The sequence below is a fragment of the Thalassophryne amazonica genome, chromosome 15 (assembly GCF_902500255.1).
Source record: "Thalassophryne amazonica chromosome 15, fThaAma1.1, whole genome shotgun sequence".
NCBI classification, from domain to species: domain Eukaryota; kingdom Metazoa; phylum Chordata; class Actinopteri; order Batrachoidiformes; family Batrachoididae; genus Thalassophryne; species Thalassophryne amazonica.
In genome coordinates, this window is record NC_047117.1 from 23170577 (window position 1) to 23189451 (window position 18875).

The window sequence follows — 18875 nt, forward strand, 5'->3', positions numbered from 1 at the left end:
GTTACTCCTCCTCACCCTGAGTGAGGATGACATCCAGCTCCGGTTCGGTTTTGATCCCCAAAACCAAATAAAGGCCTCTCCCTCTCTATTTTTTTCAACAGCCATGCCTATGTTAATCTGTGTTCTTGCCCAATGTCAGCCTGATTCCTGTTTGTCCTCTTGCGCTTCACCAGTTGAAACTTTTGTTTGTTTTTCACTCTTAGTTGGAGTGTATTTAGTTTAAAGGACAGTACACACCTCATTTTTCTTTCCACTGTATTTTTCTTTCCCCGATGCATTTTGCACATGCGCGCAAGACGGAAAACAGCATGCCATACAATTTTTCCTCTTCCTTGGAGGAAAAGATAGTATTCTAATAATGGGGGAAAGATTTCATGGTAATAATGTCATACAATTTTTTTCCGCTTCTATTTAGTGGCAGGAGGTGATTGACTCTCGGTAATGGCCGATGGGTTTGTCTGGGTGGATCTGCATTTATCAAACATCATTCAAACACTACAGGATATCTGTTAATCCTTCTTAGATGGATGTTTTCAGATAAACATTTCAGTACCTGCCTCACTGAAAGGCAAGAACAGCACTGTGGTTTCCTTTGCTGAATGACGGGGAAAGAAAAATACAATGGAAAGAAAAGTACGTGACACCGGATAGGTTTTTTCTTAATCTGCACAGCACTATTCGGATTTAGGCCAGGTTTATTTTCTATTCGTCTCGAACTGAATGCAAACATGGATTGAATCCGGCTAGCTCAGCAAGCATGACTTCATGCATCCGGGTTCCCAGGGTCAACATTTGGGTTGAGTGTGCAAACTCCCGCCAAATACGAAAGTTATCTTTGTATAGCGTCTTGTCTGTCTAGTTGGAGATGGCAGCAAAAGAGCCCTTTTTGAGCGCGTTCTGGTCGACGGCTTAGACAAAACTCCTCATAACGTTGTTTGGAGACCATGAAACACAAAAGAAGTTGGGCGAAATGTATCATAAACAGAACAGCGATAGAGGCTGTGTAACTGCGCAGCTACAGTGAGAGCTACAGTCTCCCCGCGAAGCTGTTTTCTAAAAAAAAAAAAAAAAAAAAAAAAAAAAAGCAGGACATGTGAGTACGGAGCTGCATTTCTTCCACTCAGACTATGATTTTACTGCAACTGCATCCAAATTAATGCAGCTATCGCTTTAAAATATTACTGGAGCATTCCTTTTGAAAAGATCATCACATCAGCCATATTCTGCCGCCAGTGAATCAGGAATGAAAACTATGTAAAGTGCAAGTTAGTTTTTTGCTATTTTAATACAAATTCAGAGAAGAGCAGGTTAGATAGATTGTAAGCACAATACAGTCACTGATGTAAAACAACTTTGCAAAAGAAGAAAATACAACAATCTTGTAAATATAGTGCCCCAAAATACCTAAAAAACAAAAAACAAACAATTGCACCAACTGCAACGAGATGTTAACATTATATTATGAACAGATATGCTGACAGTAAGTAATGAAGGCCAACCCTCATCATCAGTGCACTAAATGTTTGGACGTAATATGTAATGCTTCTCTCGTGATAACTTGATACACATGCTTTTAACTATTATTGCCTTTATTATTTTAAAATGCTTGCTTTTTTACAACCTCTACATCTATAAAACAAGCCTGGAGTTGCTCATTCCATGTTTCTATTTCCTACCTCGCGGTCTTCTTCGATCACAAACATGACAGACAGTTAACTTGTTTATACGTCAACGTGCCAGTATACTTACAGGGATCGTTGTCCCGTTACAGTATCACGTGGCATTGAGAGGACAAACATTTTGACCTGTAGGAAAAAGGGAGCATGTTCGACATTGGCTGGGCTACTCAAGGACAGAGGAGGGAGGGGCGTGTACACAGCAGTTGGGCCGTCTGACATTTTGCAGCATTGACCTGAAAATGTTCTGCTGCCTCCTTTTTTTCTTCCTGCCATTTCGCAGCGAGCCGATGCCCGAAATCGACTTTCGGAAAGAGGTCTGAGCCATCAGCTTCCTCTCTTGTTCCTTGATCTTACACTGCAAATGGCTCTGAATGGCAAAACCGAGGGATTCTGGGTCCACAGAGGCCCCGTAGACTTCCCACGTCATCCCTTGTTCATCCCAAACCACGTCATGCACGCTCTTTCCTTTCTGCTTCACCGTCTGATCACCCCCATTGTCATTTCTCTCAGGTTCTATCTCCTTCTTGCAGGAATTTGTGTCCTTCGTCGAGGATTTACCTCCAGCTTTAGTCTTTTCCATTGGACTGTCAGCTTTGTTTCCAGAATGCTCTGGCTTTGAAGCGCTGTCCACAGTCAGCGATGCTGGATGAACTTGGTTGGGCTGAGAGATGACAGCATTGTTGCTGTCAGTGGACCTAGTAGCTCCCTCTGGGGGTAATTTTGACTTCTGATCACCACTCTTGGATTGGGAGTTGGGTATTTCCTCTTGGTGGGGGCTCACCGGTTCTCCTTGGTTGCGGTGCTCAATGGTGATTTGATAAACTGGCTGGATTCTACAAAGATCTGATCCCTGGTTTTTAGGCTTGGCCATCAGCTTGGACTCTTGATGCTGGGACGTAACGCCCCTGATGGTATTTTGGCTTGGGCACATCTCCGCCTCAACGATTAGCCTCTCTGATCTCGACTCTGCAGTGGCTGGCATGGAACCCATGTTGATTTGATGGAGGCCCATCCCATCCTCACACTGGTAGACTACAGCCAGGCTCTGCGCGTCCTCCTGGGGGACTCCACCAGCACTTACCCTGCGAGACACAATTACAGGCAGCAGACTTGGACTGGTGGACACGGCCTTAGTGCTTGTATTAACCACCGCCTGAACCTCCATATCGTGACACTGCTTGACAGGGGTAGATGACAGAGATGATGTCATTGTTGCTGCCTCTCTGTAGAGTTTCTGTACTTGTTGCAGCCCAGCTGTGGCCGTGTGGTTTGCTTCCTCAGGCACCTGCCTACACGCCGCCTCAGTGGAGGAATCCTTCAGTGAAGACACCGTTTGACATTTATCTGATGAGACTTCAAATTCGTTTCCTGCTTGTAAATCCCTCTCTGGGTGTATTGAAGCTGAGTTGTTATGTGCAGACCTTGGTGTTCCACCTGCACTCATACATGGAGGTGCTGCCAGTTCTACAGTGCATTTTGGTTGATGCACAGAGCTGTGAGAGCAACTACTTATATGCTCGAGCCCTTTAGATGTCTGTAGCAAGGCAAAGTCCTTGTTTACGTCCAGTGACTTACTCTCTGTAGTCTCTTGTTGGGATGTTAGCACTTCAGACACTGTGTGTCGTAACTCACAGGGATTAAGCTTTTGATTATTTGGAGAGTTGTGTTTATTACTGTCCTTAAAAAGTGATGCTTTGCCTGAAGGTGCATCACTACCTGGCAGTATAACCTTTGCACGCTCCTCCTCTGGTGCACTCAGTCCTTTAACTCTGCAGTTGTTGGTCTGCACGTCAACTTTGGATGCTGTGACAGCTGCTGAGAGGACTGCTTCCTCAGTCAGCCCTTGCACTCTCACATTAGCGTTCCCATCTCTTCGGTCCTCTCCGCCATCTCTCCCACCTTGGCTTTTGCACTCTAGCATTTGTTTCTGTTGGTCTCCACCTGTCAGAAGTTCTGTTTTTTTCTGGTTTTCATTGGTATGTGTTGGCTTGTCCAACGCAGCACTGTTAACTGGTTCTGCTCCTTCTTGAGCTTTTATTTCAGAACATGGAACAGTGTTAGTTGTGGAAGCCGTCAGCGATAGATTGTCCTGGCTGTGTTCTGTAGGGGTGGGTTTGGGTTTTGGACAAACCTGAGAGCGTTTAAGGTTGGGATCTTTGGCCCAGTTGGCATTAGACTCCTTATTGGCCAGGGTGTCTGCCACAGCCAGCTGAGGCACCATCTGGACTGTCACTGTCCTTTTTGGGTTCGTTCCCATGTTGAAATCACAGATTCAGCCTTTAAAAGTTGTAGTAATCCACTGATGTAACCAGATGTACAATATTCAGTCAGTTAACTGTTGTAATCTCCTACAGGAAGGAAACAAAAACACACTTAGTTCTTTTCTTTCAGTGATCACGCTTCAACAAATAGTGTATGTTCGACAAAAATACTAAAGATGGAGTCATACAATACAAGCCTAGACTTCTACTTAATTTAGATTTTTCAATATACATAGTTTTGACAAAGGGTTACATGCTTGTTAGAAGAAAAGATGAGGAAAAATCATGTTTCACTGTGAATCAAAGTACAGTGATCAAATGACTCATATCGTGATACAATTTTAATGGCAAGTGTTCAAATTAGTTAAGCTTGGGTTGCTTTTTCTGTTTGCTGTGATTATTGATTTGTTCAAAGGGTAACTTTCACATTTTTATATCTAGGCAATACTTTAGACGTTTTGAAGCTCTTTTTTTTTTAATTGGGACAAAAAATTAATTAAGTAGTCCAATATTGATTTAGAATATAAAAACCATCACAGGTTAGCCTGCTACAAACTGTTACTGGATGGGGCATATTTGCATATTTACTATAATTCTCTCATCCTGCAACTAAATAATGATGCTCCCACCAAGTCCCACAATGAGAACGATTCACTTAAAGAACATCTTTGCCATGAGAAAAACATGCAAGCAGCCCTTGATTTTAAATCCTCTTTGGTTTTCTAATCAGTCTGGTGGCTCTAAATTCTAAGCAGCGAGCGAGACTTTCACGGATGTCACAGAGACCTGATGAAATGTCTCAATCTCATGTAGTCGTCAGAGTAGAAAAGCCTCCTGGGTAATCCTGATGTGCCTACACCCACTACATACTGCAAACATCTGATCCGCTGCAGTCACGCACATCAGCGGCACCATGACCACAACTTTAATCAAACATAACAAAGAGGAAGCAGTGTTGGTGATTCAGGATTCAGCAGTCCACCGAGAGCACCGCTCAGCCATTTTCATCCCATTGTGAAGCGATGAGCAGCTATTTCCATTTTTAATGTGCAGTTCATCTCGCTGAAAATGACATTAAACTCGTCTGTTCAGTGGCGCGTTGTGCTTTAATCGTGCAAATTTAATGACTACTTAACTACCATCATATTACATAATAATTGCAGCTTATACACATTTTAATTATTACAGTATCTTCTTTTTCATGTGAACAAAAGTCAGCATTTGCATACGGATTTACAGATTTCCACACCAGCGTTTCGGCTTTATTGTTGGCAGATGTGCAATTTAGTTATTGTGCGCCAATCTGTGGACAAACAACAGCGGTACATTCATTCAAAGCTTAAAAAATATCAAAGCATCTTGAATTTCAGTGTGCAGCAATCCAACAGTACTGTATTTCCATCTTAAAAGTTACACTGAAATGGAAGTATGAGGATCCATTATTATTGGCGCGTCAGCCCACGCACACCTCACACCGGCCGCAATTCTGTGTACATGCAGGCAGGTGAACTCTTTTTGATTTCTTCTGTTCTTCATTTTTACTGTGTGCAGCATGAAAATTGGGCGATGCAGAGTAGCACAGTACAGAGAAAAGGGCTGCATTCAGCATCTATTCGGAGCCCTTTGGCTTTTTTTGTGCAGCTGCTCCAGGCACTTTAAGTTGAAAATCTCTACACCTGTCAGAAAGACGCTCTGATGTCATTGCTGTGTCTTTACAGGCAACCAATCACACTGAGCAAGACTTCACGGAAAGAGAAAATTGATTTTGGTGTTTCTGTCTACAGTCAGCTGATTAAATACAAAAAATCCATCATAATGGACAACAAAACAAAACAAATCTGTAATACCAGGTTTAACAGACACTACTTTCCTGCTGAGGGTGAGTGCTTTTATCACCATACACATAAGCTAGTTGTTAGCTGTTTACTGTTGTCATAGACACAAATCCTATAAAGAGTGCTTTTTTGTTTAAAGAAAGCACTGAGATGAGATGCTAGGATTATTAAGTGTTTGTTGGCATCCTCTCAGCACTTTTCTGCCAGACAATAATGCAATATAGCCCAATATAGCCACAACACGACAGCAGCCACTTAGTCGGCAGTTTTGGGCTTGCAGGTCAAAGGATACACCCATTTCCTACTGCAAATGTATCACTACAAACATATGAGATGTTTGCGGCCCCGTCAAAATAAATTTGTGATTGCAGTCACAGCTTTTATTTAATTATGTTAATAAATTTAAAGGAAGTTTGATTTGTATTGCTTTGTTAAGACATTTTTTGCAGTTAAATCTATTTTTTTTTTTTTATTATTTTCAATTTAAAATAATAAACCCTCTGGCAACTACTGGCCTACTGCCAATTTTTCCCTTCGCATATCGCCTGCTATACTCAGAACTCAGCAAGATGCTCTCGCAAAACCACTAAAATGCACCTACTTATCTATCTATATATCTATCTATATCTATATATATCTATCTATATATATCTATCTATATATATATATATATATATATATAGAGGGAGAGAGAGTTTTTATGTGTAGGCTTTTGTATCCACTGTACATACTCACATAGAAGCATATTTTTACCAATCACTTCTGGGAAACCACCCAAAACATTATTCATTTTTAAAGTTGAACAATAGTCACACACACAACGTATTTTATCATATATTATTTTAAGAGATACAGTATTGAGCTGTTTTCCTTCATTTTCAAAGGTTTTAAGCACATCAAGGTTTTGCACAATGTACCATGATCTGTATGTCCAGACTAAAGTAACAAAAGTTCAGGTCAGGTCTGGGGGGCATACACCGGTGCCATGTCACTTCAGCCACCGTCCGGCGAAAGCGCCCCAGGACCTGGATAGCAACCATCCAGACAGACAACCAGTCCATCCCCACCTCTTTAAAGTAATCACCTATCTATTAAGGTGAAATGTGAGTATCCCCTTGGCCTTCTCCAGCCACTGGGGTCCTCAACACTGAGGCACGTGTGTGCTGGATCATGCCCTGACAAACACACCACATGCCTAAAATTTTGTAGCTGATGCTACTTCAAAATACAAGTAATACTCTGCATCTGAGCCTGCCCAACTAATGACTCCTTTGATGCAAAGTCAGTACAACAGTACCCAAGAGGCCTAGTACCAAAGACATCCAGTTGTCGCCTTCACTCACTAGCTTGCGTCCAAGTCTTACAACCATACAGTAAGACAGGAAGCACCAAAACCCTACAGACTTGGACCTTTATTCTTCTGCAAAGGTATCGACATCTCCAAACACCTCTGTTCAGTAACTTCATGATTCCAAAAGGTCTTACCAAATGTTGTTTGGTCTTCAAAGCCAAAGACTCAGAGACATGAATATCACTGCTGAAATAAATGAATGTGTCTCCAAGTTCACCACAAAGAGACACACTTTTTAATGGTCCAGAAAATCATTAAAAGTCTTGATCTTTAGTCTTGATCCAGAACAATCGCAAATCAAGACAATCAGAGTCCTCACTCAGCTTCTCAATCACATTGCTAAAATAAAATAAAATAAATTCAGTTGTTTTTATGAAAAAAAAAAAAAATTGCAGCTGTAGTTGAGAGAATAATACAGTGAAATAATGGAACTACCTTTACAACCTGTAAATTTTACAGTTTGAAACTGTTGTAATTTATACAAGAAATATTACATGGCAAACCAGTAAACTGAATGTTTTTCTGTCAAATTAACATGATCATGCTTCTTTTCAACTAATTTCTGTAAAACGGACATGCTGCTTATTGCACCCCGTTTAGTGAAGTTTCTTTGAGGTTCTTTCTTCTTGCTCAGGGTATATCCACAGGAGGATTACTTTGGTATCTAGATGTTGTATTTGCTTTTTCTCACACAACTCCAGGTGGACAAAGAGAATGGGGCTTGGCCAGCCTTGAACCAGGGATATTGTGTTTGGGAGGCAAGTGCACTAACTTTGTGCACCACATTCCACTGTGCAGCGCACTCGAGCATTGGTCCCATTCACTCAGCTGTCAGCCTACTGATACAGCCTATTAAATTCTAAATAGACTTCATATTTTTCAAAAGTATTGACATACTTTGTGCAAATACAAAAAAGTATATTAATATGAAGAGTTATGAAATAATGGGTATATTTAGAATTAAATCAGTAAACCATCCATCTATCCCTCTTCTATAGCCAATTACTGCAATTAAGTGCTAACAAAACAAAACCAAAACAGTGCTAACCACTAATCCACCGTGCCGCCCAGTGCTAAAACAGATTAGGATTTATTAACTGCATTCAACTGCATTTGAATTTTACAAAAATTACTAATTTAAGAGCAGCATGATCATATTAATTCAACAGAAAAACACGGTTTGATTTACTGGTTTACAACAATTTTTTGTAAATTATAACAGTTTTATACTGTAAAATGTATAGGTTGTTTTGTACAAGCAGTTACATTATCTTTTTTTTTTTTATTGTATTTTTTTTTTTTTTGTAACTGTATGTAGTCAAGGTCAGTAAACCTCCCCTTGCTAACAAATTCACCAAAGCCACTGGTTTCCACAACCTGACAAACACCCAATCCATGTAAGCACTGAACAGTGTACGGGCCAGAACACATCCCTGATGAACACCAGTTTTCAATGGGAAAAATTCAGACTTTCTGCCTCTTGTGCTGTACAGTACTCAATGTGTGCATGTGTAAAAGGCTGAGTATAATGGCCAGCAACTTGTGCAAGTGACTAAAACTAGTAACACACACACACACACACACACACACACACACACACACACACACACACACACACACACACACACACACACACACACACACACACACACACACACACACACACACACACACACACACACACACAAATCAGCAAGCACCTAAACCTACAACACTAACAAATAACTGTCATTTCTATTCTCTCTGCAAACTGTGACTGTGGCTGTGTCCCAGTTCAGTTCAGTGGCTGCACACTTCTAAGACAGTAATCACCACCTATTTATCTCACAAGTGGCACGACTAGTCGGTCCCATTTCAAAGGCTTTTTGTGAAGCAGCCGACATTCATGGGTTCCTTTCTCCTGCAAATGGAGGATACAACAGGTGGATCCTTTGTGGTCCCAAACAATACGATGAGTATTCATTCATTCCTCTTCTATTCTCACTTATTCCAATGACAGTTTTTCCTTGGTTGCTTTTTCCTGCTTAATGAAATTAGGATTTACGTTGTCCTCATCACTGCCTCCAAAGCATACCTTCTCATTGGGTTCACTCATTTTTCACACTCTTTTGCTCAACATTTCACATAGACATCATTCAAGCAGCCCAGAATTCATTGGTTTCACTATGACACACATTAGCAAGCAATCTGCTCACAGCTGTTAGAAATGACCTGCAATCACTAGTGCACCTACATGGCACTCCGAGCCACAATCATCCAATCTGCAGTCAGTCTGTATCCAACCATAAAGATGCCACATTTCTGTTGCTCTTTGCAAGCATGGATCACGAGCAAGCAAGAGGTTGCAGCAGATGAGGATAAGAGGTAGAGGAGCCTGTAGAGGAGGAGGGATCCATATGCGGGGGGCGTATATAGTTGACTATAGTTGACCATGTCATCAACCACAGCTTGTCATTCAGAGAAGCTGGACAAAGAGTCCAACCAATTTTGAATAGGAGCACTGTTGCTTCCATTATCAGAACGTTTCAGAGAGAGAGCAGGTACGTGAGTCAATGTTGCAACACATATTGCTTTGTTGGCAAAGGACAATGGTATACAGTATTTAAACTACTGTAGTGTTCTCTCATTGTCATACTGTAATTCTGCATAGAATCCACAGGCTACAGCCTAGAAGAAGAAGAAGAATAGGTCCTTATTTAATGTGGCCAGTCAACGAAAGCCCTAAGCTTACTTCCAGAAGGGCCCACGGCACGCGCCTCACTCCTCCCTGGCACTCTTTCAAAGTGTCAGTTGGGAGCTTGGCTGAAATCGGGATGCGAACCTGGATCGCTGGCCCTCCAGTCCAACGTGCAAACCATTATGCTGCCACCAGCTAGAGGTGGCAGAGGAGAAATCTTCAATGCTCAACAGGAGGCTGTGCTTGCAAATATGACTGTGGCCAAAAGACTGCGCAAAATGCAAGCAGCAGTCGTAGCAGATCAGGCCACATTTTGAAATGTCAATGTCAGTTTAGCAACAATAGACCGGGTACTCAAAAGGAACCATATGGCCATGAAACAACTCTATACTGTACGTTACGAAAGGATTGCTTATGATGTGAAGGAGGCTAGATATATCAGTATGTGCAAGTAAGGATTTTTATTTAATTTTATTTTTTACCGTACTGTACTCTACTGTTTTTTGAAGCCATTACAATCAATATGAGTATTTTTTCTGTATGCTGTAATTTTTTTGTCTGGATGAAAATCATGGAGCTTGAAGCTGAGGGTGGACACAAGTTCATCTTCATTGATGAGGCAGGCTTCAATCTCCAAAAAGTCAGGAGGTGTGGGAGAATTGTGATCGGTCAGAGGGTGACCATTTCAGTGTCAGACCAGAGGGGTGCAAACACATCAATGTGTGCTGCAGTCTCCAGCCAAGGTGTCCCATGCAACCTTTGGTTGGTCCCTACAACCAGTGGTGGGCACAGCTAAACAAAAAGTTAGTTTTGATAACCATTAATCTGATAACTGATATCTTTTATGACTGATAAACTGCCAAAAAAATTATCTTTATTACAGATAACCAATAACCGATAACTTTCTGTATTGATTTGGACGCGGCCACATCACATTACACTGTCGGCTTCTGATAAACCAGTTTCACTTTAAGCGCCACGGGGCTGCTGGGTAAATTCAAGGATCATAAACACAAAAAGAACACATGAAAAATTAATGAATTAAAAAAAATAAAATGCCAAACACTGTCATCATCTTTCAAAGCAGTAAAACACAGTATTAGAATTCATAGTTTATCTCTGTATTAGATACACCGTCATTTACAAACTAAAAGCTGCTGCTTTTTTCACACGCTTTGAATCCTGAGGCTTAAACAACTGAAATACCATTAATGCACAGAGTAAAAGACATGTAGTAAATATAAATTCCTACCTGTTAATTTCAGTGGGATTCATTAAATTCTGAAGAAATAATCCACATAAAGGGTCCTGATTATCCAAAATGGTGTCTAAACGGTGAAGAAAAGTTCCTCTGGAACCCAGCTGTGCTGTGAGCTCTTGGCGATTAAATTATCCCATCAGCCACAGAAAAATAAAATAAAATGTTAAAATTAGTCCATTTTGTTTCTGCGTCGAGCGGACAGTAACACTCACTGTAATGTCCAAAGTGAACCTGAACTACACTACCCACAATGCTCCCAGCGTCAACCAGCCAATCACAGTTTGCGCTTAATGATGACGTCATCAGCAAGCGACAGCCAGTCTGCCACAAACACACAACAGACAGCCTAAAATGTTTTATTTTAGGGTTTGCAAATGTTTTTGACTGTTAAACTTTGCTCACTTTACCAGCAACAAAAATGTTGTCGGACTGAAAGTTATCGGAACTAAATTTATCGGAAGATAATTGGTCCGCTGATGGTTTTAAAAGTTATCTGAAAAGCTAATCCACTAGCAAAAAAAAAAAAAAAAAAAATAGCTTTGATAATTATTGGTTATCAGATTAGCTGAACTGTGCCCACCACTGCCTACAACACTGTGTACCTTATCAGATTTATAAACGAATTGCAAGGGAGGCTAATCCTGCCCGGTCAAGAAGAGCAGCAGAGGCCTTGCATGTGGTCATATGGGACAATATGATTTTCACGTTTAATCACTGAATGGTCCACAGCACATCGTGAGATGATTGTACAATTCCTTCCAGCTTTTTCACCCTTTCTCAATCCACTTGAGGAATTCTTCAGTGCTTGGAGGTGGAGAGTGTACAATCATCAGCCTGATGTCCAGGTGCCTTTGTTGGACGTGATGAGAGCTGCTGCCCAGGACATCAGTGCTGAAGACTGTCACGGGTGGATAAAGCATTCAAAGAGGTTTTCCCCCCGGTGCATCGCAAGAGAAAATATTCAGTATGATGTGGGTGAAACTCTGTGGCCTGTTCGTCAGGACAGAATGAACTAAGTTTAAATACCGATGTATTTGAACGTTTTTGTTATAGTACTCTACTAAAGTATAGCATTCCTTGTAGTATAGTTTCACTTGTTTTCTGTATTGAGTATATAGAATATTTCTGTTTACTGCCAAAATATTTGAAAATAATGGCTTCAATATATTTTGTTTGTCTTACTGTATTTCAAAGTCTCAGTAATTTTGATTTTACTGTAATTTTGTACATGCACACAGGCATGTAACAGAAAATACAAGCAAGGATGCACCAGGTCAAAATGACGGCTGTATTTTGTATATTGTAGTCGATTGTAACGATTGATTGGGAAAATGTATTAATCTGACCACAAGTCATGTTGTTTGAAGGAAAGATTAGTTGTTTTTTTTTTTTTTGCATGTTTTAAATATCTGGATGGGGTTAAAGCCCTTTGGCATCAAAATGTGCAGTTTTGGCAAGAGTGTCTCAGTGTTGAACTAAGAGCTAACTGTTTTGAAAAGGTCATTTCAGAGTTGACAAAGGCTCTAAAGCAATGGAGAAAAACTATAAGGGTCATAGGAGAGCTGGAGTCTATCCCAGCCATCATAGGGTGAGAGGTGTGGTACAGCTTAGACCGGACGGCAGTCTATCGCAGCATATTAGTCGCACCACCATTTTTTCCCCAAGACAAAAAGGTTGGTAAATTTAAAAAAGACATTAAGACACTTTTAGGCTCCATATGAACAATTATAAATGAGTAATATTTACAAGTAAAACATACTAAACTACAGGTTACACCTATGAAGCTAGCTTGAGGCATGCAGCTGTCTTACCAGGCGACAGGGGATGGGGTGGGAAAAAAACGTAATGATGCAACAGCAACATGCTCCGTAGCCTAAACCGTCTCATTTCAGAATGGTTTGTTCCGGTCTCCCCTGTGTCTGAAGGACTGAAGCCTGAAGAGTTTTGTGGTACACAGCTCTTAGAAGGGTGCAAACCTTGAATTAGGACACAGCCTTTATGTTTTAATATAACTGGAATAATCTGCTGATCACAAATCCCATTTGATTGGATTAAAGAGGAACGCAGATATTTTACAACCTAGGCTCTATTTTTAGATGTTTTAGGCATTGTCTATTCCCTCAGATCAAAACAAAATTAATCTGTGCAGTACTGATTTCGAACACAGACACTTTCACGGGCAAACCAGCTATGTAATGTTGTTAAACGGGGAGAGCTAAAAACACTCTCATTAAATCATTTTTTGTCACCAATGAACAGGTAAAAATGTCATAAGTGTATGATAGCACAGAAGAGAGGGTCCCAGTGGAGGTACACATTAGCATATTTACATCACTAATTGTAAAGAAATGATTTATAACAACCAATTATAGTTAGCCACTTACCTTAGTCTGGCCATCTTCACCTGATGCTGCTTTCCACTGGTGATTACAAGCCAACCACCGATTAGGTTGCATATCTTATGAAATGAACCCCTCATCAGTGGTTGACTTGTAATACCTCAACAGAGAGAAACATCAGCTGATGACTAGAATGTAAAGATAAGCAACTAACTGTATAAAGATAATTTAAAAAGTTTATTTATATTTAGCCATGTATAGCTGCATACTACCCGCTATCTGACACTTGTAATGACACACTGGTTCAGTGGCAATGAGAAGCTTTTCACTGAGTTCTTTTGAGGTTGCCCCACACATTACATTAATTAGCTGATTAACCCGTAAAGTGTTTGCTTCCTAAATCCATAATGCGTTATTTTTTTTTTTTACATCCAGAGAGAATAAACCCCTAAAATGTCTAAAAATAGAACCAAGCTGAAGAATGTGAAACCTCTCCTTTAATTCAACTCTAACCCTTAAGATGCATGCATCATATTATTATTATTTACTATGAGTGCAAAAAAAATTATTAAATTGTAAATTTAAAAATAACATTTGTAACAAAACAAATAACAGGTTATTTGAAGCATGGGTGCATGAAAGTTGAAAAGTCGGTTTCTGATTTCAGCCTCTTTTTTTGTGGAGAGGTGTGGGGACACCCTGTGGATACGCCCCTGTTTTTGAGGTGTAATTTCATCTCCCAGGAGATGCTGCTTGGCAAACCTGTTTTGTTTCAAGTCATATTGCTTTCTGGGTTAATAAAGAAAGAATTGTGGTGATCATTCTGCTGCACGGAGGGATAAATTAAGTGGAACAGCAGCCTGCTGTTTTTGGATCAGGTTATGTGTGTTATTGGCTCTATTCATCCGACTACCTGCTGCCAAAGAGCAAATATTTATTGAAAGCATCCTGTCACTGGCTATTCAACAATTAAAACAGCTCCAATGTCTGTGCTGTTTTTCCTGCAGCACTTATCGCAAACACACAAACACACCACAAGATGCGAATTCACGCAAAGCGCTTCCGTCGTGCGCACAACCTGCACAAACGCAAACGCACGTTTGAACCATCTGCACGGACCGCCGACGTCTGCTGACCTTCGATTATGCGTAAAAAGGAAAAGCTCTTACCGTTTGCGCGTCCGTCGGAAGACGAAGTAATGCAAAAAAAAAAAAAAAAAATGAATGGGTCGATCAAGTCAAACCCCGCCCACTACGACAGTACACAGCTTCTCTTTGCTGTTCTTTATTTTTTTTTTAATAAAAGGTATAAATTATCCGCATTAAAAAGCGCAAAAACTAAGCGCTCTGGCGGACCGATGGTGCGCAATGAGTCACCGCCGTGCTCGTCGGCTCTGCCCTCACGCACGTCTGCAAAAAGTGGAGCCGTCACCCTTTCATTGGCTCGTGTTGTGTCTCCCAAAAACTTAACGCATCCATCGTGGCGCAGAGTGACCGCGATGAATGGATGAGTGGAGTCAGACAGCTGATGATCACAGTCAGAGTCCACGGGCACGGCAGTCTGTCACTCCCACGATGAAAGAGCATTCACTCTGGATTTAATTTTGTATCATCCACAGATGACACAGTCTGGCATTTTTTGTTTTCTTGGGGCGGGTGGAGTGGGGTGGGGGAGCATTATGTCTGTTTATTGTTATATAGCAGGCATTTTTAAATCCATTCATTCAGTCACTGGTCACTTCTTTGGTACACCTTGGTAGTGGGTTGGACCTTTATACTTTATACATGCTTCCCATAGGCAGTATTATTAGACGGTATTGCTTAAATTTTCATTGTTACGCAGATGATACCCAGCTTTATCTATCCATGAAGCCAGAGGACACACACCAATTAGCTAAACTGCAGGATTGTCTTACAGACATAAAGACATGGATGACCTCTAATTTCCTGCTTTTAAACTCAGATAAAACTGAAGTTATTGTACTTGGCCCCACAAATCTTAGAAACATGGTGTCTAACCAGATCCTTACTCTGGATGGCATTACCCTGACCTCTAGTAATACTGTGAGAAATCTTGGAGTCATTTTTGATCAGGATATGTCATTCAAAGCGCATATTAAACAAATATATAGGACTACTTTTTTGCATTTGTGCAATATCTCTAAAATTAGAAAGGTCTTGTCTCAGAGTGATGCTGAAAAACTAATTCATGCATTTATTTCCTCTAAGCTGGACTATTGTAATTCATTATTATCAGGTTGTCGTAAAAGTTCCCTAAAAAGCCTTCAGTTAATTCAAAATGCTGCAGCTAGAGTACTGACGGGGACTAGAAGGAGAGAGCATATCTCACCCATATTGGCCTCTCTTCATTGGCTTCCTGTTAATTCTAGAATAGAATTTAAAATTCTTCTTCTTACTTATAAGGTTTTGAATAATCAGGTCCCATCTTATCTTAGGGACCTCGTAGTACCATATCACCCCAATAGAGCGCTTCGCTCTCAGACTGCAGGCTTACTTGTAGTTCCTAGGGTTTGTAAGAGTAGAATGGGAGGCAGAGCCTTCAGCTTTCAGGCTCCTCTCCTGTGGAACCAGCTCCCAATTCAGATCAGGGAGACAGACACCCTCTCTACTTTTAAGATTAGGCTTAAAACTTTCCTTTTTGCTAAAGCTTATAGTTAGGGCTGGATCAGGTGACCCTGAACCATCCCTTAGTTATGCTGCTATAGACGTAGACTGCTGGGGGGTTCCCATGATGCACTGTTTCTTTCTCTTTTTGCTCTGTATGCACCACTCTGCATTTAATCATTAGTGATCGATCTCTGCTCCCCTCCACAGCATGTCTTTTTCCTGGTTCTCTCCCTCAGCCCCAACCAGTCCCAGCAGAAGACTGCCCCTCCCTGAGCCTGGTTCTGCTGGAGGTTTCTTCCTGTTAAAAGGGAGTTTTTCCTTCCCACTGTAGCCAAGTGCTTGCTCACAGGGGGTCGTTTTGACCGTTGGGGTTTTACATAATTATTGTATGGCCTTGCCTTACAATATAAAGCGCCTTAGGGCAACTGTTTGTTGTGATTTGGCGCTATATAAAAAAAATTGATTGATTGATTGATTGACCTCTTTTTGCCTTTGTGCACAGATTCAGGAAAGTAGTGGAAACATTCCTGAGAGGTTTTTGTCCATATGAAGCCACACTTTCCTATTTACACCAATTTCTACCACAAATGTAAACTGGATTTCTATAGCGCTTCTCAGTGTAATGCAGATGCACATAGGGCTTTACAGTGATAACTCACATTCAACCAATCACACATGCTGCCATGCATTGCACCCAACTCGTACATCGGGAGCAGCTTGGGGTTTAAGGAATTAGCTAAGTGAGGATCCTCTGGTTATGCCTCTCTAACCTCCAGGCCACCACTTCCTTCAATATACCACCTGCATCAAATCAAATTTGGGAGCACACGCTGGTGCCGCATGTTGGTGCATCTGCCACACCACAGAACTGCACAGATCCTGGGTGGCAGATAACCAATCCATTCCCATGCATCTCTTGAAAGTAACCATCTACATGTGACATCTGGGTAAAATGTTGGCATCCTCTTGCCATTCTCCAGCTGTTGGGGTCCTGGCATGCAACACTCTGGCATGCTCATGCACAGAGAAATGCATCACATGTTCAAAATGTTGCAGCTGACACTCCCTTACAATGAAATGGCTCTCATCTGAATTTTCCAAAGTAACCACTTGTTCGACACAAAGTCATTCTAGAAGTACCCAAACATCTTCCGAAGAGATGAAGTACCAAATACTTCCAGTCATCAATGTACATCATTGGTTAGTGTCCTAGTCTCACAACCATACAGAAAGACAGAAAGCACTAGGACCCTCTAGACGTGGACCTTCATACTCTTGCAAAGATATCAGCATTGCCAAACACCTCTGTCTGGTGACCTCGTTAATCTATAAATTCTACCATAAAGACTCAGGAGACAGGAAAACATTAAAGATTTTATCCATATACAGAATAATAGAAGTCTTTGGTGGCAGTTCCCATCACAATGGTGTGGGGGTATGTAGATCTTGAATCTTGCCGTCAGAAGAGGGCAGGGATGGAGCGTACTCCTCAGCATCAGATAAAGGCCACCTGGTAGCGATAGGGTGAAGGAGTTAGTGTCCAAGTCAGCAAATGCAATCAGCCGAGAATCTCTAATCTCCAAACTTTAATAGGTTACATCTAGCCCACCTGTGCACCTTTCTCCACTCTTATGCAGCACCCTGTGCCAAACATATTCACCATAGCCATGTCCATTTATTTTGAACTCCACCACCATCTGACCTTCCACATTCCTGTCTTTGACACTGTGTCTACACTTTATCTCCGCATCACATTGTTTACATTCACCACCGTGCCATCTGAAGTCTGCTTGAATCACCACTCTTTATTCCTTGGGTATACTTTCTACCACCTCATCTGACTTACACTCGAAATATTCATCTTCCAACACAAATCTGTTTGTGGGGCATATGCATTGATGACATTTATTGACACCTTTTCAAGTTCCTACTTCACATTCATCATTACCCTGTCAGCCATTCGCTTCACGTCAACCACACTCAATATACTCTTCCTTCAGGATTACCCATCCACAATATCTCCTCTGATCCACACCATGGTAAAGCATTTTGAACCCACCTCTGATACTCCTGGCTTTACTTCTTTCCAATTTCTCTAGTCTATGCAGTTTGTCCAACTTTCTCTTCTCCATCATATCAGCCAACTCTCTCCCTTTGCCAGTAATACTGCCAACATTCAAAGTTCTGGCTCTCACATTCGGGCCACTAACCTTCCTCCACTTCCGCTGCCTCTGGTCATGCTCTCCTCCCTCCCTCTTCTTCGTCCAGTAGTGGCACATTTTCCGCTGGCACCCTACTAGACAACAGTACTGGTGCTGGTTGTTGTTAAACTGGTCCTAGTTATTATTATGCCATTTATTCAAGATGTTCTTAGTGACACAGCCCTCCGGACTTGGGACTGGCACTGAAAATGCACTGGCTTGTGCACCCATCTGGTGCCTGAGTTCAGGTAACTCAGTATTATAAAAACAATTATTAAAGTGTGTAGCCATTGACCTCATTGTGGAGGTCAGCACTGTGTGCTCCCCCCCCCCACCCCCAGCTCTGAGCTGCAGCGTTGTTGTTGTTGGTCATTTGGTGGCACTACAAGATCTAACACACTAAGCAGAAATTAAGTGCGGTGATCACATTTTCTCTGAGTCTTGACAATGACAAATGACAAAACACCATAAAGGCACATAGCTGTCAAACAATGGCTCAGTGTGTCACATTAAGGCTGCAAGATGAAAGATGACCCCGAGGCACAAGACTACACACTCAGGGGCCATTGTGGAGAAAAGCAAACATCTGGTCTTGATAGACAGGCTAATATCACTGAAATATAATAGGGATGTATTTAAGCAAG

The 18875-nt window shown here is 41.3% G+C and overlaps 1 protein-coding gene across 2 annotated transcripts; it reads right to left on the reverse strand.

Annotated features, from left to right (window-relative positions):
- Nucleotides 1-1268: 1268 nt before the first annotated feature.
- On the reverse strand, nucleotides 1269-14972 carry gprin3 (GPRIN family member 3). 2 transcript variants are annotated; one of them, XM_034188500.1, is made up of 2 exons: nucleotides 14835-14972; nucleotides 1269-4027 (listed from the first exon to the last, which is right to left on the reverse strand). In XM_034188500.1, exon 2 carries the CDS (start codon nucleotides 3934-3936, stop codon nucleotides 1843-1845), a length of 2094 nt encoding a protein of 697 aa, XP_034044391.1. In that variant the 5' UTR covers nucleotides 3937-4027; nucleotides 14835-14972; the 3' UTR covers nucleotides 1269-1842. The 2 variants fall into 2 exon arrangements, with proteins under 2 accessions (XP_034044391.1, XP_034044392.1); XM_034188501.1 differs by lacking the exon at nucleotides 14835-14972 and adding an exon at nucleotides 14573-14806.
- Nucleotides 14973-18875: the final 3903 nt, after the last annotated feature.